Source organism: Maylandia zebra, linkage group LG4 (assembly GCF_041146795.1).
Source record: "Maylandia zebra isolate NMK-2024a linkage group LG4, Mzebra_GT3a, whole genome shotgun sequence".
In the NCBI taxonomy this organism is placed as follows: Eukaryota; Metazoa; Chordata; class Actinopteri; order Cichliformes; family Cichlidae; genus Maylandia; species Maylandia zebra.
In genome coordinates this window covers 4966249-4983424 of record NC_135170.1, presented here as the reverse complement: position 1 = coordinate 4983424, position 17176 = coordinate 4966249, and the positions used below count along the sequence as shown (strand labels likewise).

At 42.4% G+C, this 17176-nt stretch overlaps 1 protein-coding gene across 1 annotated transcript in view; it reads left to right on the top strand.

The window, feature by feature from the left end:
* Positions 1–17176, top strand: part of LOC101480852 (uncharacterized) — a 32069-nt gene that overhangs the window by 2051 nt on the left and 12842 nt on the right. Inside the window, exons 3-9 of the mRNA XM_004570317.3 lie at positions 15083–15148; positions 15461–15520; positions 15833–15892; positions 16001–16102; positions 16201–16294; positions 16540–16575; positions 16872–16904. Coding sequence (XP_004570374.2) covers positions 15107–15148; positions 15461–15520; positions 15833–15892; positions 16001–16102; positions 16201–16294; positions 16540–16575; positions 16872–16904 — 427 coding nt within the window. The 5' untranslated portion in view covers positions 15083–15106. The remainder of the gene's footprint in view (positions 1–15082; positions 15149–15460; positions 15521–15832; positions 15893–16000; positions 16103–16200; positions 16295–16539; positions 16576–16871; positions 16905–17176) is intronic.

Here is a 17176-nt window from a genome sequence, read left to right as displayed (position 1 = left end):
ACAGGCTGGGAACAGAGGAAGCAGATGCTGGAGATGAATGTTTGAGGAGTCCTGGAGGATTCTAGCTGCTCAGGAGTCCTGGGTCTGCTTTTATACATTTTTGGTTTTATGACGCTTCAAATGTTTTGAGGTGGTAAAAAGTCTGGACTGCAGACAGGCTGTTCTTCTACTATGATGTCATGCTGCTGTAACAGATGCAGTGTGTGTGGTCTAGCATTATCTTGCTGAAATATTCAAAGCCTTCCCAGGCGTCACTGGATGGGAGGAGATGTTGTTCTGAAAACCTGCATATATAGCTTTCAGCATTTGTTCATTTATAAGGAACCCCATTAGCTTCCACAACAGTGGTTGCCAGTCTTCCTGGGGCCCAAGCCATGAAATAGAATCAAATAAAATATTAAGCAAAACAGTGGATGCAAAATATCCACATAATTTGGCTCTTACATCCACAGTGAGGTTTTACAATTTGGAAAATGTGAGCATATAAATATTAATAACTCTGAGACAAAATACACAAATTTCTATTACAAATCACATCTCCCTCTTACAATATTTACAACAATTAAAAGCTGCCTAAATAGGCTTTTAAGTGCCATCCATCCATCCATTCACTTCCACTTATCCTTTTCAGGGTCGCGGGGGGCGCTGGAGCCTATCCCAACTGTCATAGGGCGAGAGGCGGGGTACACCCTGGATAGGTCGCCAGTCTGTCGCAGGGCTTTTAAGTGATTTTTGAAATTATGAATAGAAGCTAATTCTCTAATTGCATTAAATATAACAGAGTTTTTCAAAAAGTTGCTTTTAACTCGAGGAATTACTAAATTGCGGTTTGTTAATAATCAGTATGATTATGTATTTTATCTGGATGCTGCAACTGAGCAGAAAAAAATGTGGTGTGTTTAACAGTATTGCTTTCTTTAAAAATACAACTAAGCCACAGTATAATTTAGCTTGTACAGGAAGCCAGGAAAGTTTATCATGCATTTTATTTGATATTTGTATAGTATGAACACCTTAACACTAATCTGGTCGCCTTGTTCTCGACTAACTGAAGTCTGTTCAGATCTGTCTTATTAGCTGCTGACCAAATGATGGAACAGCTATGGAAAGATTTAGTTGTGGGCTGTTGACTAAGCGTAATCTACTTCCAATTAACATAGATTTGGATTTAGATACATTTAAGATCATGTTGTTTTTACTTATCCAGCCAAACACATTCAACAAATCTTCTTGTGATACGTCTATGGTGCCATTCAACCCCCACACCCCATCAGAGATGCAGACTCGTGATGTGTGGAGTGCAGAAACAATAAAAACAGCCTTTAGTCAAAACCCTGACAGTGAGGACATTTGTAGCACAGTAACACATTGATGCTAAGTAAAACAAACGCATTAACATTTAGTGGCGCGTGGTGCCGTGGATCCCAATAATGAATGCCTTGATTTACTCTGTCATTAATTTGTATGCAGTGATTTACCAGCACAGAGACAAATGTTAGAGCTGTTCATGAACTAATTAACACTGATGAAAGGGGGACATGGATCACCTTATTATACTGAGCACAGGGGCGGTCCTAGCCTTCAGTGAGAGACTGAGGCCGTATCCCAATTCAGGGTCTGCAGCCTTAAAGGCCGCATTTTAAGGCCGATTACGTCACAGCGACGCGACGAAGGCTGTCCCAATACAAAGGCTGCTCGAAATGCGTCCTTCATTTCTTTAGTCTCAGATGACTTTAGTCTCATGAACAACATTAGCTGATTGTTATTTACTAGCTAATCTTAAATGAGTGTTCAGTACAGAAATGAAGCCCAACAATCATGTTTACAGTCCTGTGGTCTCAGCCTCAGATACTTATCAAATCAAAGCTCATGTAGAAACAAACAAACAAATGAACAAAAGATTTTCTCCTTCATTTCTGTCAAACACAGCTGTATGAAACGTTTCCAGCTGTTAGTATCATGGTTGCTAGGCAACCTGGGCAGCGCGACGGAGGCTAGACCGTCCCATTTCACAAGCCTCGCACTTCCGGCCTTAGTGGTCTTTGAGTACGCGGCCCTTGTGGACCGTCAAGGCTGCGTACTTTAAGGCTGCAGACCCTGAATTGGGATACAGCCAGAGATTACCACCGAACGACACAGGAAGTCATTCCTGCCCGTGGCCATCTCCCTGTACAGCTCCTCCATCTAACACACTGTAAACACTGCAATGGTTACATCCTTTTTACACACGCTCTTTTCTACTCTGTAATATTCTTGTCAATTTTCTTGATCTTTATTTATAATCCCCTCTGTTAATCCTTCATAATTATAATTGAGTTATCTGCGTATATTAGTGCTATTTCTTAAATGTGTAACATCTGTAACATAATGTATTGGTTGGAGTTCAGTCTGTTACTGTTACTATTTTTAGAATTTCTTCTTGGAGCAACTGTAACCCACATTATTTCCTTCGGGATTAATAAAGTATTCTGATTCTGATTGTTTCAGGATGACCTGCCATTATCCAATCACACATCTGCTTACCTGCATCTTTTGCTCGTTTCTCCTCCTCTTCTTTTCTCTTTTTTCTAAACTGAGCACCTGATGGCTTTGAACTTTTCTTGTCCATCTTCCATTGGTTTTAATTTTGCACTCCAGTATGAACACAAATCCCCCAACCCGAGGATCACCACAACATAACCTAACAACCCTACACCTTAGTTCACAGATTCACTTTGTCTTTATTTCTGGTATTTTGCACAAATCAGGATTCAAATCATGAATACATGATGGGCTTGGATTTACATTATAAATGAAATGTGCTCTGTTTGGAAGCAGCCGGCCCCGCCCCTTTCGACGGGTTGTGTGTGAGACTTTAAATCATCAAACTGTAAATTATAAATTTTAAATTGTTATTGATCCTTTACCCCGAGTCCTGAAGTATATATTTATTTTCTTACTCTTCTTATATTTATTGTTTGTTTACTTGCACTGCTGTAACTGGAGCCTCGTCGTCTCGTCTCTCTATATACTGGACTGTATGTAGCGGAGATGACAATAAAGTTTACTTTGACTTCAGCAGCGAGCAGGCACACCGAGGGTTGCCGATGCCTGTGATGCCGCCCTGGGCAACCGCTCATGTCGCCAATATCAAAAAGCACTACTGACTGAGCAAACTACAAGTAACCACAAGTATGTTTCACATATCTGCTTTTTTATGTGTGTAAAAACAAAGATAAACTATCATTATAAAGTGTTGTGAAAGCAAGAGTCCTGCCAGAGCGCGTCGGCTGCTTGGCAAAGTACTTAGAAGCCAGTCCTGTCATGTGACATAAAACAATGATAATAATGTACAGTCATGGCCAGAAGTTTTGAGAATGACACAAATATTAGTTTTCACAAAGTTTGCTGCTAAACTGCGTTTAGATCTTTGTTTCAGTTGTTTCTGTGATGTACTGAAATATAATTACAAGCACTTCATACGTTTCAAAGGCTTTTATCGACAATTACATGACATTTATGCAAAGAGTCAGTATTTGCAGTGTTGGCCCTTCTTTTTCAGGACCTCTGCAATTCGACTGGGCATGCTCTCAATCAACTTCTGGGCCAAATCCTGACTGATAGCAATCCATTCTTTCATAATCACTTCTTGGAGTTTGTCAGAATTCGTGGGTTTTTGTTTGTCCACCCGCCACTTGAGGATTGACCGCAAGTTCTCAATGGGATTAAGATCTGGGGAGTTTCCAGGCCATGGACCCAAAATTTCAATGTTCTGTTCCCTGAGCCACTTAGTTATCACCTTTGCCTTATGGCACGGTGCTCCACCGTGCTGGAAAATGCTTTGTTCTTCACCAAACTGTTGTTGGATGGTTGGAAGAAGTTGCTGTTGGAGGGTGTTTTGGTGCCATTCTTTATTCGTGGCTGTGTTTTTGGGCTCAAAAGCTCCAATGAGACCATGAGACCACAAGGTTTAATCCTGGGTGCGTTCTTTTTTTTTGTCAACGTTATTCCTTCTGCTTTGATCCTTCAATCTTTTAATGACATTTTCTCATCATTTTTATGCAGACAACACTTAGTTACACGTCTTTTAAGCCTTGCCGGCTGGATTGGCTGTCCATTGTTGTCCACTTTTGCCATGTTTTAAACTCCAACAAGGCTGTGATTGTCGATCCTCCTGAATTACATACTAAAATCAATTTAGCACTTGCTTCTGTTTAGTCTACTGTTTGAAATCTTTAATAATATTTGAGTCCTCTTAGGCTTTGACTTGCATTTAAATTCTAAATTCTAAATGTCTTTCATATAAGGAAGGAGTGTAGACTTATTGGATAGTCTGTCCTCAGTCACTGTTCATCGCAAATGACTTTTGATTATCCTTTCAGCAGAAAAGGGCCTTTCATAAGATGCACTGCTGACAGGCAATGCCACAGTTAGGGGAGCTTGAACTGTTCGAACAACATGATCTGAAAAACTCCCACACTGTGGGAGAGCGGTAGGAACCATCACTCTTTGCAAGTCTGAGACTTGTCAGCTCTGAGGTATTTCAGATGTCAAGTTAGGAATAAGAGTAGAAGTAAGGAGGCAATCTTTAAGTTTTGTTGCTTCCTGCGTGGACTGTTTTGAGATGGCATGATACCACTTTTTAATGTCCGAAACCGATATCATAAATTTGGATGTCTGCCGATACCGATATAAATCCAATATAGCCTTTTTTATAATCAATAAAATGTTGTTGTCGTTTTTTAAATATCTTGCGGCACTTTGTATAAGTTCATACTGAAGATTAAAAAAACAAAACAAAACAAAACTAAAGCTTTTCTGTTATACCTGTATGCAAAAAACACACTGCACCCAAAATATTTCATAGTTCAGCAAAACTGATCAATCCAATAAACTTAAACCTGCTCCATCCTCCCTATTCTGGTATAGGGAGCCACCCTCCACCTCATAATGCTTAATTGACGTAATCAACTTTAATTTAATGCATGTGTAAAAAAATAAAAATAAAAAAATAAAAAATTCACAGAAATCAATCATTTTTCTACAATAATTCAACAGAATTGACTGCACAGATGGTACCTTCCCAAAGGAAAAAGTACTATCGCTTACTAGGTCATAAATTTGACTTAATATTTACTATATACAATAATGGACTTTTATACATTTTACATCAGATGAAAACTTTGGTTGTAAGATTCAGATAATTATGTATTAAAAGCTAGACATTTTAAATGAGAATAAGAAAGAAAAGTATGTCTTTGTGCCCCCCGTTCCCTGTTAATGCCCTATCGGCCCCCTTGGCAAAACTTTGCTAGATCCGCCCCTGCACAGTTACCAGCCGTCAGCTACGTAGAAAAAGATCCTGGAGTAGAAAGCAAATAAATTCTAACAACAGCTGATCAAGGTTAAACGTGCTGCTGTTGTTCAGCTGCTGGTTTCCTCTTTCTGGTGCAAAGTGGACCAAAAACAAAGAAGAGAGACGGACTCATGACAGAAAAGCCGATCAGCTGATCATTGATCATGTCACGACTGGGGCAGCAGTCGTGTGGTGTATTGAGAAAAAGGATCCAAAATGCAGGTACTGGCCGGGGTGCGAGTGAGTGTTTATTTACAGAAGTGACAAAGTGGCAAAAACAGGAAGAGCAGAGCGGGGAGTAAACAAACCTAAACTGGGGAAAACTAAAGACCTAACCTGAAACCAAACACACACGGGAGAAGGAGCAAAATGCACGGAGAATGTTGGCAGAGAGACGTGGAATAAATACCAGTTAACACAGAGGAAAGACACAGGTAGGGATGATAAAACACTAAACACCAAAACCAACCCACACATACAAAATCAGAATTAACACAAAACACAAGGCGATACAAAAGGAAACACAAACGCTGGGTCAAAATGACCATGACAGATCAGTTTCATGATTGAAGTAGCAACAGGAGACGGAGGGAGAGAGAGGCAGTCGCTCCATATATCGGTTGTTAAGCTTAACGTGGGAATGCTTTACAAACATTCAGAGATGAACTTACACACTCGCTTTACTTCTCTGGGTTAGCTTTCTCCAAGATGAAATGCCGGTTTGGAAGCACGTAGCGAGGCTCCGTGGAGTGACCGCTGACAGGTCTCGCACGCCACAGCCGCTCTATCACGTGAGGCTGTTGCGTTGGGCTCTTTTAATAAAACTCCTCATTTAGGCGATAACGTGGAATCCCACCATCTTTATTCCAGCTCACTCTATGTTCATGACATAGCATCACCTCCTGTCTAGAAGGGTAAGTACTGCCCTCTAGTGGCGCATGATATTCACCAATATAGATTACACCACATCCCCCTTACTGAAGTCAGACTGGTACATTCTTTTGTTCTTCAAACAAAACATAACTGCATATAGCTTTTTCAATACAGGCATACCCCAACATTTCAGGAAACATAAAGTCAGTATTGTCATAAACACTTTTTCTTTTCCTCCTGTAACAGAATAAACACTTTCTCTTTTCTTTTCAACCTGTAACAGAATAAACACTTTTTTCTTTTCAACATGCTACTCTTAAAACCACAACTTAGCATTTGAAACACACTTTTCCGTTTTCAAACAATCAGCGTCACAGATCAAGTCTTTTCGGTTTAATCACCTCCCTACCAGACCGGGTTCTAACCACACCTGGTGTATGGGGTGCGCTTGGCTCAGAAACTGTCTCTGTAGGAGTAGCTTGGATCTGTGTGGCTTCAGTTTGAGCCTCTGTTTGCGGGATCGGCACAAGATGACTGCGGTTCCTTCTAATTGTCCCTTGGGGCCCACTGATGACGTACGATCGTGGAGTCGGGTGGACTGCTGTCACTGTGCCCTGTGCTCTTGCGTCCGTGATCCAGACTGGTTGTCCTGGCACCAATTTATCCAGTTCTCTTGTTCTATGTCTCTTGTTAAAACTTTCGGTTTGTCTCAGCCGTTTCTCTCTCTCCGAACAACTAACCTGCTGAAAATCAGGCAGACGGGGCTGTAAGGTTTCAGGAAGCATTGGCAAGGTAGTACGAAGCCTGCGCCCCATGAGAAGTTGAGCCGGGCTGTAGCCATTTGCCAGTGCTGTTGTTCTGTATGCCAGCAACGCCTTGTATGGATCGCTAGCCTTTTTGAGGAGATTCTTGACGGTCTGGACGCCTCTCTCCGCTTCGCCGTTGCTCTGCGGGTACCTGGGACTACTGGTAACATGCTCAAAACAGTAGTCCTTTGCAAAGTCTCTGATTTCTTGACATGCAAATTGTGGCCCATTATCGGTGATCAATACTTCAGGGATTCCATGGCGTGCAAATATTGACTTTAAATGCACAATCACATTGGCTGAACGAGTTGGACTGAGTTGAGCAATCTCGACATATCTCGAGAAGTAATCCACTACTAACAGATAGTTTTTGTCTTTTAGTGTGAACAGATCAGCTCCTAAGTTCTGCCATGGCCTCTCAGGTAAACGTGTGGGCATAAGAGGTTCCCTCACATTAACTCTCTCCTGAATGCACAGCCTGCACTTAAGGACAAGTTCACCGATCTGGTTACTCAGGCCTGGCCACCACACTGCTTGTCGCGCACGTTCTCTACACTTGACTACTCCTTGGTGTCCCTCGTGTATTTTGTCCAGAACTGCGTTTCGCATGTTTGCAGGTATGACCAACCTTGTACCTCTCAGTAGTAGTCCATTGTGTACACTCAAAACTGCTCTTTCAGACCAGTAGTGCTTTACCACTCCCTGCAGCTGGTTCCTGTCCGGCCAGCCCTCTGCACAGTACTTCATGACTTGCGAACAGACGCTGTCAGACTGCAGCTGCTCACGGAGATCTGAAAGGTATTTGCTGCTAGTAGGAAGGCCCTCCAGCACTGTGTCAACGTAGATATCAGTGTCCTCCATAAGGTCATTGTCTCTGGGAATCACGTTGCCTGCCAACGGCAACCGTGACAGCGTGTCGGCTGTGGTGAGGCTTTTGCCTGGAATGTGCCTTATAGTGTAAGAATACCTCATCAGGCGCATGCGGAATCTCTGTATCCGCGGTGGAAGCAAATCCAGGGCTTGTCCTCCGAGTAGGCTCACTAACACCTGTTATAATGAAGTGCTTTGAGAAACTGGTCCGACGTCACATCATGTCCTGCCTGCCACCCACACTCGACCCGCTCCAGTTTGCATACAGAGCTAACAGATCAACTGAAGATGCCATTGCTACAACGCTCCACACCACCATCTCTCACCTGGAAGTGCAGGGCCGTTACGCCAGGCTGCTCTTTGTTGACTTTAGCTCTGCTTTCAATACGATACTCCCGGACAGACTAATAGATAAACTGCTGGAAATTGGACTTCCTTCCACCACCTGCCGCTGGATCAGAGACTTCCTCTCAGACCGTGTACAGAGAGTTAGAGTGGGGCCTCATCTTTCCTCAGCCCTCAGCCTCAACACCGGCTCTCCACAAGGCTGTGTACTGAGTCCCCTACTGTACACTCTGTACACACATGACTGTGTTAGTTCCCACCCAGACAACACAGTCATCAAGTTTGCAGATGATACCACTGTGGTGGGGCTCATCTCAGGGGGAGATGAGACTGCATACAGAGCTGAAGTTCAGAGGCTGTCAGATTGGTGTGCAGACAACAACCTGGACCTCAATACCACCAAAACAAAAGAACTGGTAGTTGACTTCAGAAGGAGGAAGTCCAAGCTGCAGCCTGTCAGCATCAACGGGGAGTGCGTGGAAAGGGTCTCCAGTTTCAAGTTTCTGGGTGTGCACATAGACACAGACCTCCAATGGAGCTCTAACACCTCTGCGGTCTTAAAGAAGGCCCAACAGCGTCTCCACTTTCTGAGAATCCTCAGAAAAATGGACCTGAAGAAGGAGCTGCTGACCGTCTTCTACCGCTGCTCCATTGAAAGTGTGCTGACATATTGCATCGGTGTGTGGTTCTCCAGCTGCACCACAGCACACAGAAAGGCACTCCAGAGGGTCATCAACATGGCCCAAAAAATCATTGGACATCCTCTTCCCTCCCTGAAGGACCTGTACAGCACTCGCTGTCTCAAGAGGGCACGCAGCATCCTACGGGACTGCACACACCCAGGACACCGGGTGTTTAAGCTGCTGCCGTCTGGCAGGAGGTTCAGGCTGCTGAGGTCCCGAACAAATAGACTCAAGGACAGCTTTTACAACAGGGCAATAGCCCTGATCAATGTAAATAGCTGACCTGACTGGATACCTCCCTGGACTTTTTAGGGGGAGGTAACAATGTTTAAAACGATAACAATAATATTTATATTTATAACAAGGTGCAATAATAATTAATGTGCAATAATAACAGTGTGCAATACACATACACTTATTCTTCTTTTTTATACTAAGTTAATATACTGTGTTGTGTTGTTTGTTACGTTGTGATGTGTCATATCGTGTCGTGTTGTGTTATATGTAGTGCCGACGTAGGACAGTTTTTCCAATTTCATTGTACTACTGTACTATGTATGACTGTGCAATGACAATAAAGAGTTATCTTATCTTATCTTATCTTAGTGGCTTATGGTCGGTCTCAAGCTCAAAGTGTAGCCCTAGAATAAAGTCACTGAATCTTTCACAGGCCCAGGTGAGCGCTAGCGCTTCTTTTTCCAGCTGAGCATAGCGCTGCTCTGTGGCTGTCAATGATCGCGAGGCATACGCGACAGGTGACCACACGTCATTGTCTTTCTGTAGTAAGACTGCCCCCAACCCGTATGAAGAAGCATCTGCTGAGATCTTCTGGGGTTTGTTTGGGTTGTAGAGCTGTAGCACTGGTGCAGATGACAGTTCTTGTTTTAAACTGTTAAAGGCGTTTTGTTGCTCATGCCCCCAGTACCACATGTTTTTAGTTGAAAGCAAGTCTCTCAGTGGTTTGTCTTTTTCAGAAAGGTTTGGGATGAATTTCCCCAGCTGGTTCACCATTCCTAAGAAGCTCCTAAGCTCACTCACAGTGCTTGGCTCTTTCATCTTCTGCACCACGCTAGTTTTGTCAGGGTCGGGGCTCATGCCTTCAGATGACACAATGAATCCTAAGAATTTCACTGCTCTTTTGCCAAACTCACATTTTGACATGTTCAGGGTGACGCCTGCCTTCTCTGCACGGTCGAGGACAGCGTGGAGTCTCATGTCGTGCTCCTCTCTCGTAGATCCCCAGACCAGGATGTCGTCCATGTGGCATACGACTCCCGCGAGGCCGGCTGTCACTTCTGTCACCATCATGTTTTGGAAATGCTCTGGTGCACTGGAAATACCAAATGGCAGACGGTTGAAATGGTACCTCCCAAATGGCGTAATAAACGTGGTGAGGAGAGCAGATTCTTTGGACAGCGGTATTTGCCAAAAGCCCATGTTAGCATCGAGCTTGGAGAAATACTGCGCCCCTGTGAGCATGCCTAGTGTTTGGTCGACAGAGGGAAGGATATATCTTTCACGGCACACCGACCCATTTAAAGGTGTCATGTCCACGCAAATGCGGACTGTCTCTTTGTCCTTTTTAGGGGCTACGACCATGCCGCAACACCAGTCTGTGGGCTCCTCCACACGACTGATCACCCCCAACTGTTCCATCCTCTGTAGCTCTGCTTTGACTTTGCCCAGTAGTGGGAGCGGAACACGCCTGGGCACTTTCAGTGAATAAGGTTTAGCGTCGGGCTTCAGCTTAATCGTGTACGGTTTTTGAACAAGCCCGAGCCCATCCCATAGCTTCGGGTACGCTTTCTTCACTGTCTCAAGGTCAACATTGTCCATTCGGGCAATTAGTTTCAGTCTCACAGAAGCTGTCCTGCTTAAGAGAGCTACACGCAGATTTCTGACTACATAGATTGTCTCTGCAGTGCTCCTGTCACTGTAGGAAATGTCCTCCTTTGTGGACCCAAGCACGGTCAGTGCTGCACCTCCTGGTCCATACAGTGGCTTTTCAGCTTTTTGCAGATGCTCATTTGGCTGCTTAATGTCTTTGAATGTCTCTTCTGAGATAGCTGTGACATCTGCCCCCGAGTCTAATTTGAAGGTCATGCTTTTGCCTCTCACGCAGATGTTAGCAAGCCACGGGTCTTCTCCTGAATCCAGTTCACCTAGGAAGAGTCCATCTGCACAGTCTGCCACCTCATGCACAGCTGTAGACCTACAAACTCTCCCGTAGTGTCCACGTTTCCCGCAGTTGTGGCATTCTGCATTTTTAGCTGGGCACTGTGCTGCTGGGTGCATCTGTGTTTTTCCACATTTAAAACACGTTTTATTTTCTTGTTTTGTTATTTGTGGTTTTCGTGGCTTGAACTGCTTTTGCTCTCTGCTTCTGAATTTATTGGGCTGTGACTTTCTGACATGCATGGCTGTTTTGCCTGTGCTGCTTTCGCCTCTGAGGTCAGTTTGCTGTCTTTTTATTTCCTCAGATTGTCTCGCCATTGTGATAGCTTTGGTTAGCGTCAAATCTTTGTTGAGCTGCATTCTCTCCGACAGTGATGAATCTTTAAGACCCACAACGAGCCTATCCCTCAAAAGTTCATCGTGGAGTTCACCATATTCACAGTTTTCAGCGAGAGCATATAGAGCTGTTATGAAGGAGTCAACTGTTTCCGCTGGCTGTTGTACTCGCTTATTAAACTTCGCTCTTTCATAAATCACATTCTTTCTGGGGACAAAATGTCTGTCAAATGCGTTTCTGACCGCATCGTACTGCTGGCGCTGCCCGTCTGTTAGGTCTAGTCCCCTTAGCACGTCGTCAGCCTCGTCTCCCATGCAGTATACTAATGTGTTCACTTGGTTAGCATCAGTTGAACCATTCAGATTACTTGCCATTCTGAAACGCTCGAAACGTCTGATCCACTTCTCCCATTCTTGGGGCTTTGCGAAGTCGAACGGTTCCGGTGGCTTGATGGTGAAAGTAGCCGCTGGTGGAGCTGCCGTAACCGGGCCAGGAGTCGCGGTAATGCTGCTGCTTGCTCCGTCATTTTCGTCACTAGCCGTTCGCCAAGCTGACGGTTATTTTTTTCCACTGTCTCTCTTCGCCGCTTAGAGCGAGTGCACTTCTGACACCATGTTGCGTTGGGCTCTTTTAATAAAACTCCTCATTTAGGCGATAACGTGGAATCCCACCATCTTTATTCCAGCTCACTCTATGTTCATGACATAGCATCACCTCCTGTCTAGAAGGGTAAGTACTGCCCCCTAGTGGCGCATGATATTCACCAATATAGATTACACCACAAGGCATCCTGCTCTGACGTGCTATGGTCATGAGCTTTTTGTTTTGTGAGGTTTTGTGAGGTGCTTTTGTGAAATTTAATGGATCAGTTTACATTTTTTATTTCTCTGTGATATCTGATCCAGTAATTTAGGTCAGTATCGGACAGATACCAATAGCTAATATCGGATCAGTCCATCTCTAGTGCCATGAGACGCCACTGTTTTCACTTCTGCACAATATCTGTCAGCAGATCATCAAAACAATGATAATTTTCTGTGTCTTGACACCCCCAGGAAACTCATGTATTGTATTAGTCTCTGCTCAGATTTACTGACCTTTAAACTGACTGATTCTTTATATGACCGAGTGAAAACTATATTTTCTGAAGAGGTCAAGACTAACATTTCTGAGATTGTGTTAATATTTATATATTGTGTTTGTTTACCTTAACTGTTGTGCAACCCTTTATATCGTCTATATTTTCTGTAAATTTTAGCCTTTGTGTACAGATATACTTCAACTATAAGTTAATAACATATAATGAAAAACTTAAAAACACATATTACCAAAAGGTGCTTCTTCAGTAGTCATGGTAAGCAGTGGGACTGATGAGGACGCTGAGTGAATATTAAGTTGGCCAGACTTTTAGAAGTTCCTTCATGTCACTTTAAAAACAAAGAGGTCACTTATCAGTTTATGTAGTTAGTTTTAAATCATGGGCCTGCTGGAAAATTGCAAAAGACATGTGGAATATGCTTTGAGGACACTGCATACTCACAGCCTACTGTCCAAGTGCATGGTGAATTCATTGATCCACTTCTGGAGTTGGAGATAAAGTCTCTCACGTTTATTTCCTGCTTCACCTCTGCAGTCTCAGATATTTTTGCACTTGTGGCTACATTTTCCTGGGCGTGTACTATATTTATGTGGTACTGAACAAGAAAACAATCCATGATGCAAAATTAAACCAAAACATAATAAACTCAAAATACTGGGTCCAACAGGCCCAGAACCGTGACAATTAAATGGTAAATGGCCTGTATTTGTATAGCGCTTTTCTAGTCCCTAAGGACCCCAAAGCGCTTTACACATTCAGTCATCCACCCATTCACACACACATTCACACACTGGTGATGGCAAGCTACAATGTAGCCACAGCCACCCTGGGGCGCACTGACAGAGGTGAGGCTGCCGGACACTGGCGCCACCGGGCCCTCTGACCACCACCAGTAGGCAACGGGTGAAGTGTCTTGCCCAAGGACACAACGACCGAGACTGTCCAAGCCGGGGCTCGAACCGGCAACCTTCCGATTACAAGGCGAACTCCCAACTCCCACGATCGCCCCTTACGCCCCTTATTACATCAGGACTTAGTGTAGCACAGATAAGTCAAAAGATGTAGACCAAAAACAAACACCCATTACAGAGGACATAAATGAATTGGCTGGTTTTCAGGAGTCTATCCCACAAATCAAGTCAAAATAACTTTGAAGGCATCAAAGAAGAAAACACAAAAAAAGTCTTTACTCAGGTAATATTCATTCTGTGTGAACGCCGCTCATGCAGCTGTGCTGAATTTGTCTAAATGCACATACAAAAAAAATTGCATGAAGTTCAACAGTGCACTGGAAAAAAATCCTCTTTGCTAAATTAAATCTGATAAGCACAAGTTAGTTCATTGCATTTTTAAAGCGACATTGCTCAATACTCATTCAAAAGATTATTATCATTTTTACATGACACAGCATTTTCTTTTCCAACTTTTATTGAACTTCTGACATTTTAATATGGGTACCACTGGGAATAATCTCAGGGAAGTGTCTCCTCCCCTCTCTCGTCCTGGCTGTATCGTCTCTTTGGCTCAGGATTGTACGCCTGTTTCTTCTTCTTCTGCTTGCCTCGGTTCAACTTGGACTCCTTCTTTTGCCTTATCCCCTCTTCCTGGTACACCATCCATACTCACATCTGTCCAGCCTTCCTGATCCCTCGTCCTTGGATAAATTCAGATTGAACATGTGTTTTATGCTTATATGATTAAATGATTATATGATTTAGTTTTGGATGTTAACCGCAGGTTTCAGCCTATACTACAGCCCAATACAACGTGAAATGATACACATGAACTGATTGTTTCTCTGCCCTTCATGTACATTTATGTAAATGCTATTTTTCATGATTTGTGGAGCTGACTACACTTACCTTTAAGCCATTCTCAGAGTGTGACAGTCAGCTGTCTGTGCTAAAACAAGAAATGCCTGCAGTGCATAGCTTTCACAGTGTATACTTAAAAGATGCTCTTGCAGAGCACTCAGAGTCACTTGCTGTTCACAAAAAGAGAACGCAGTTTGGAGAAAAGCTGTGTTGATAACATCATGGGACATATTTAGAGATCATATCAGTGTTATAGCTACTTGGTCAAAGCCCTAAGCTTTAGCTTCTTTTAATAAACAATATTTATCATGTCCAAGACCAGCGGAGATCCTCCCTGCGATGGGATGGTGGGAGAGGGAGAAGGCCTCAGATATTGTTGACCTGCCTGTTGATTGTGTCATCTGAGCTTTTGTCTATTAACTGCTGACATTTTACTTTCATGAAATCAGCATCCTCAAAGACAACTAGTTTTCATAATGGACTTCGTATGGCACATCAAATCCTACTTCTTCTCTCAACGACTTTCTAAATGGAAGTCGTTACAACACTGATCTAACCCTGAAGCCTTAACATGTCATCAAGATGATGTTTAAAATGTGAACACTTTGCTTTTGCAAAGCACTGGCCACGGAAACAAGTTTTATCGGTTTTGTTTTATTATTGTTTATTATTTAAATCTGTTTAAATCTTCTGTGTGTCTGTGTCCATAATATACCTTTCTCCTGCTTTTTTTGTTTCACTGTAGTTTGCAAAGATCACAGAGGGAATCATGACGTCACACGGCTGTTTTCTCTGCCTGTTGCTTTTTAGTGTGAGTGTTCTCTTTGCAGTTTTACTCTATTTGCTTTTATATAAGTGCTGTAAAATGTGCTCTTGGTGATCCGAACTTAATAGTTTCAAGAGGCGCGCGAATGTTTTTAGTTTTAATGTTTTGTTGATTACTGTAACTTCTGGTTTTATTAAAAAGCTATGAGACCTAAAGTACTCATTAGTAATTTTTTTGGTAGCCTGTCCTCCTTAAATTTACATCTGCATTAGTTTAGTTTATATAGTGTTATACAAGTTATGTTCATTATATGGTGGTAATTCTGTCCGTCTAATTAAACAACCTTTTGTCTACCAGGTAATCCCGATCGAGCCATCAGAAGCAGGTTGTATGGACCACTTCACAAAAAAAGGATTGGTAAGAAAAAAACATGTTCTTTTCCCTAATTATTATAATTTCTTAATAGGCTGATCTCTAATGCTGGATGACAAGGCTGCTAAGATAAAAGGTAATATGAGGATGATATAAATCAGATTTGGGTTTTGGGATCAGGCTTTTGACAACCTGCAGCCCTCTGGGAGCCTCTAACCCCAGCAGATTTGTGTGTTTGTATATTTAACTCTCTTTGGACATGTTGCAGTTTTAGTTGTGATGATCACTCACTAATAATAAACAAATATATAACTAATGATGTCTTTTGCTTCTTTACCAACTCTCTGTACTTGGAAGGAAAACGCATCAAGTGAGCTGCCAGAGAATATTACCGTCAAAATAATGAACAAGTCTGAGGTAACTTTGTGAAACATTGTTTAAAAACTAGAAAATGTCCAAATGTATTTAAGTTTATGTTGGAGTGACTTATATTTGGTTAATGATAAATGTGCCCTTTCATTGCAGGACATCATTGTATGTAGTTTAACGGAAGCTGAAGACTGTGATAACAGCAAAACAGAAAATACCTGCTTTCTACGGGACTGTTTTAAGGACGAGAATAACATGGCAAGGAAAAAAATCTCTTCTTCTTCAAGTTTTGTTTGTTTTTTCCTGCTCAGGTTAAACAAGGATTATATCTGATAAACATGTTGTTTGTCCTGCAGGACTATAAACCGCCATGTAACGAGGCGGATGAGAACATCAGTGTCCCTTTCTACCACTTCATGTGCTTGACAAATATAGCCAAGGGTCTACGAGGTATCGCCTCATTTTGATACTTGTCTAACATTCAGCTGTGGTTAGTTTAAAGACTTGCTGCTTGAATGTCTTTGTGAGAAGCAACACTGTGACACCGACTGTTGTAACGAGCTTAGACGTTTTAGAAATTCAGAGAAAGAAAAGGAGCAGGTCTTCCTCAAACCGTAAAATGTGGATCTCCTACAATAAACCTAAAATGAACTTCTGGTTCTTACCGCTAACATTTTTCTTCTTTTTCACCAAAGATAAAACAAAACCACCTGAAGTCTGTGAAGTGTACAGTAAGTACACACACACACACACACACACACACACACACACACACACACACACACACACACACACACACACACACACACACACACACACCATGAACAGAGACATTCAAAACATCAAGACTTTGTGTGTGGGTGTGTGTGATGTGTATCCATGCTGCTATTGTGTCTGTCAGTGTGGATGTGTGTACAGGTACTGAGACCTACATCCACATTTCCTCTTGTTTTGTTTCGGTGTGCTGATTTTAAAATTCACAACTTGTTGCTTGTATTTTTCTTTCTTTTTTTCTTTTTTTGTTTAGAAAAAGTCTGTGGGGAAGATTCTGCCACCCCAGGTAGGAAACACATTTTATTTATAGTTTTGTCACAGTTTTACTTTTCTCATTGTTTTTTACTGGAAAGCACTTTGGTCAAAGATGATTTTAAAGTGCTCCAGAAATAAAGTTGGCTTGGACTGGATATTAATGCTGAAACAGTACATGTTTGTGTTTTGCTTCTAGCTGATGTTAGATCTTATAAATCACGCCGACTGCCGCACTACTGCTGTTTCCCATCTTAAAATATACTTCAGCTCTTTTTGTGTAATAACTTTTGCATCTTATTTATT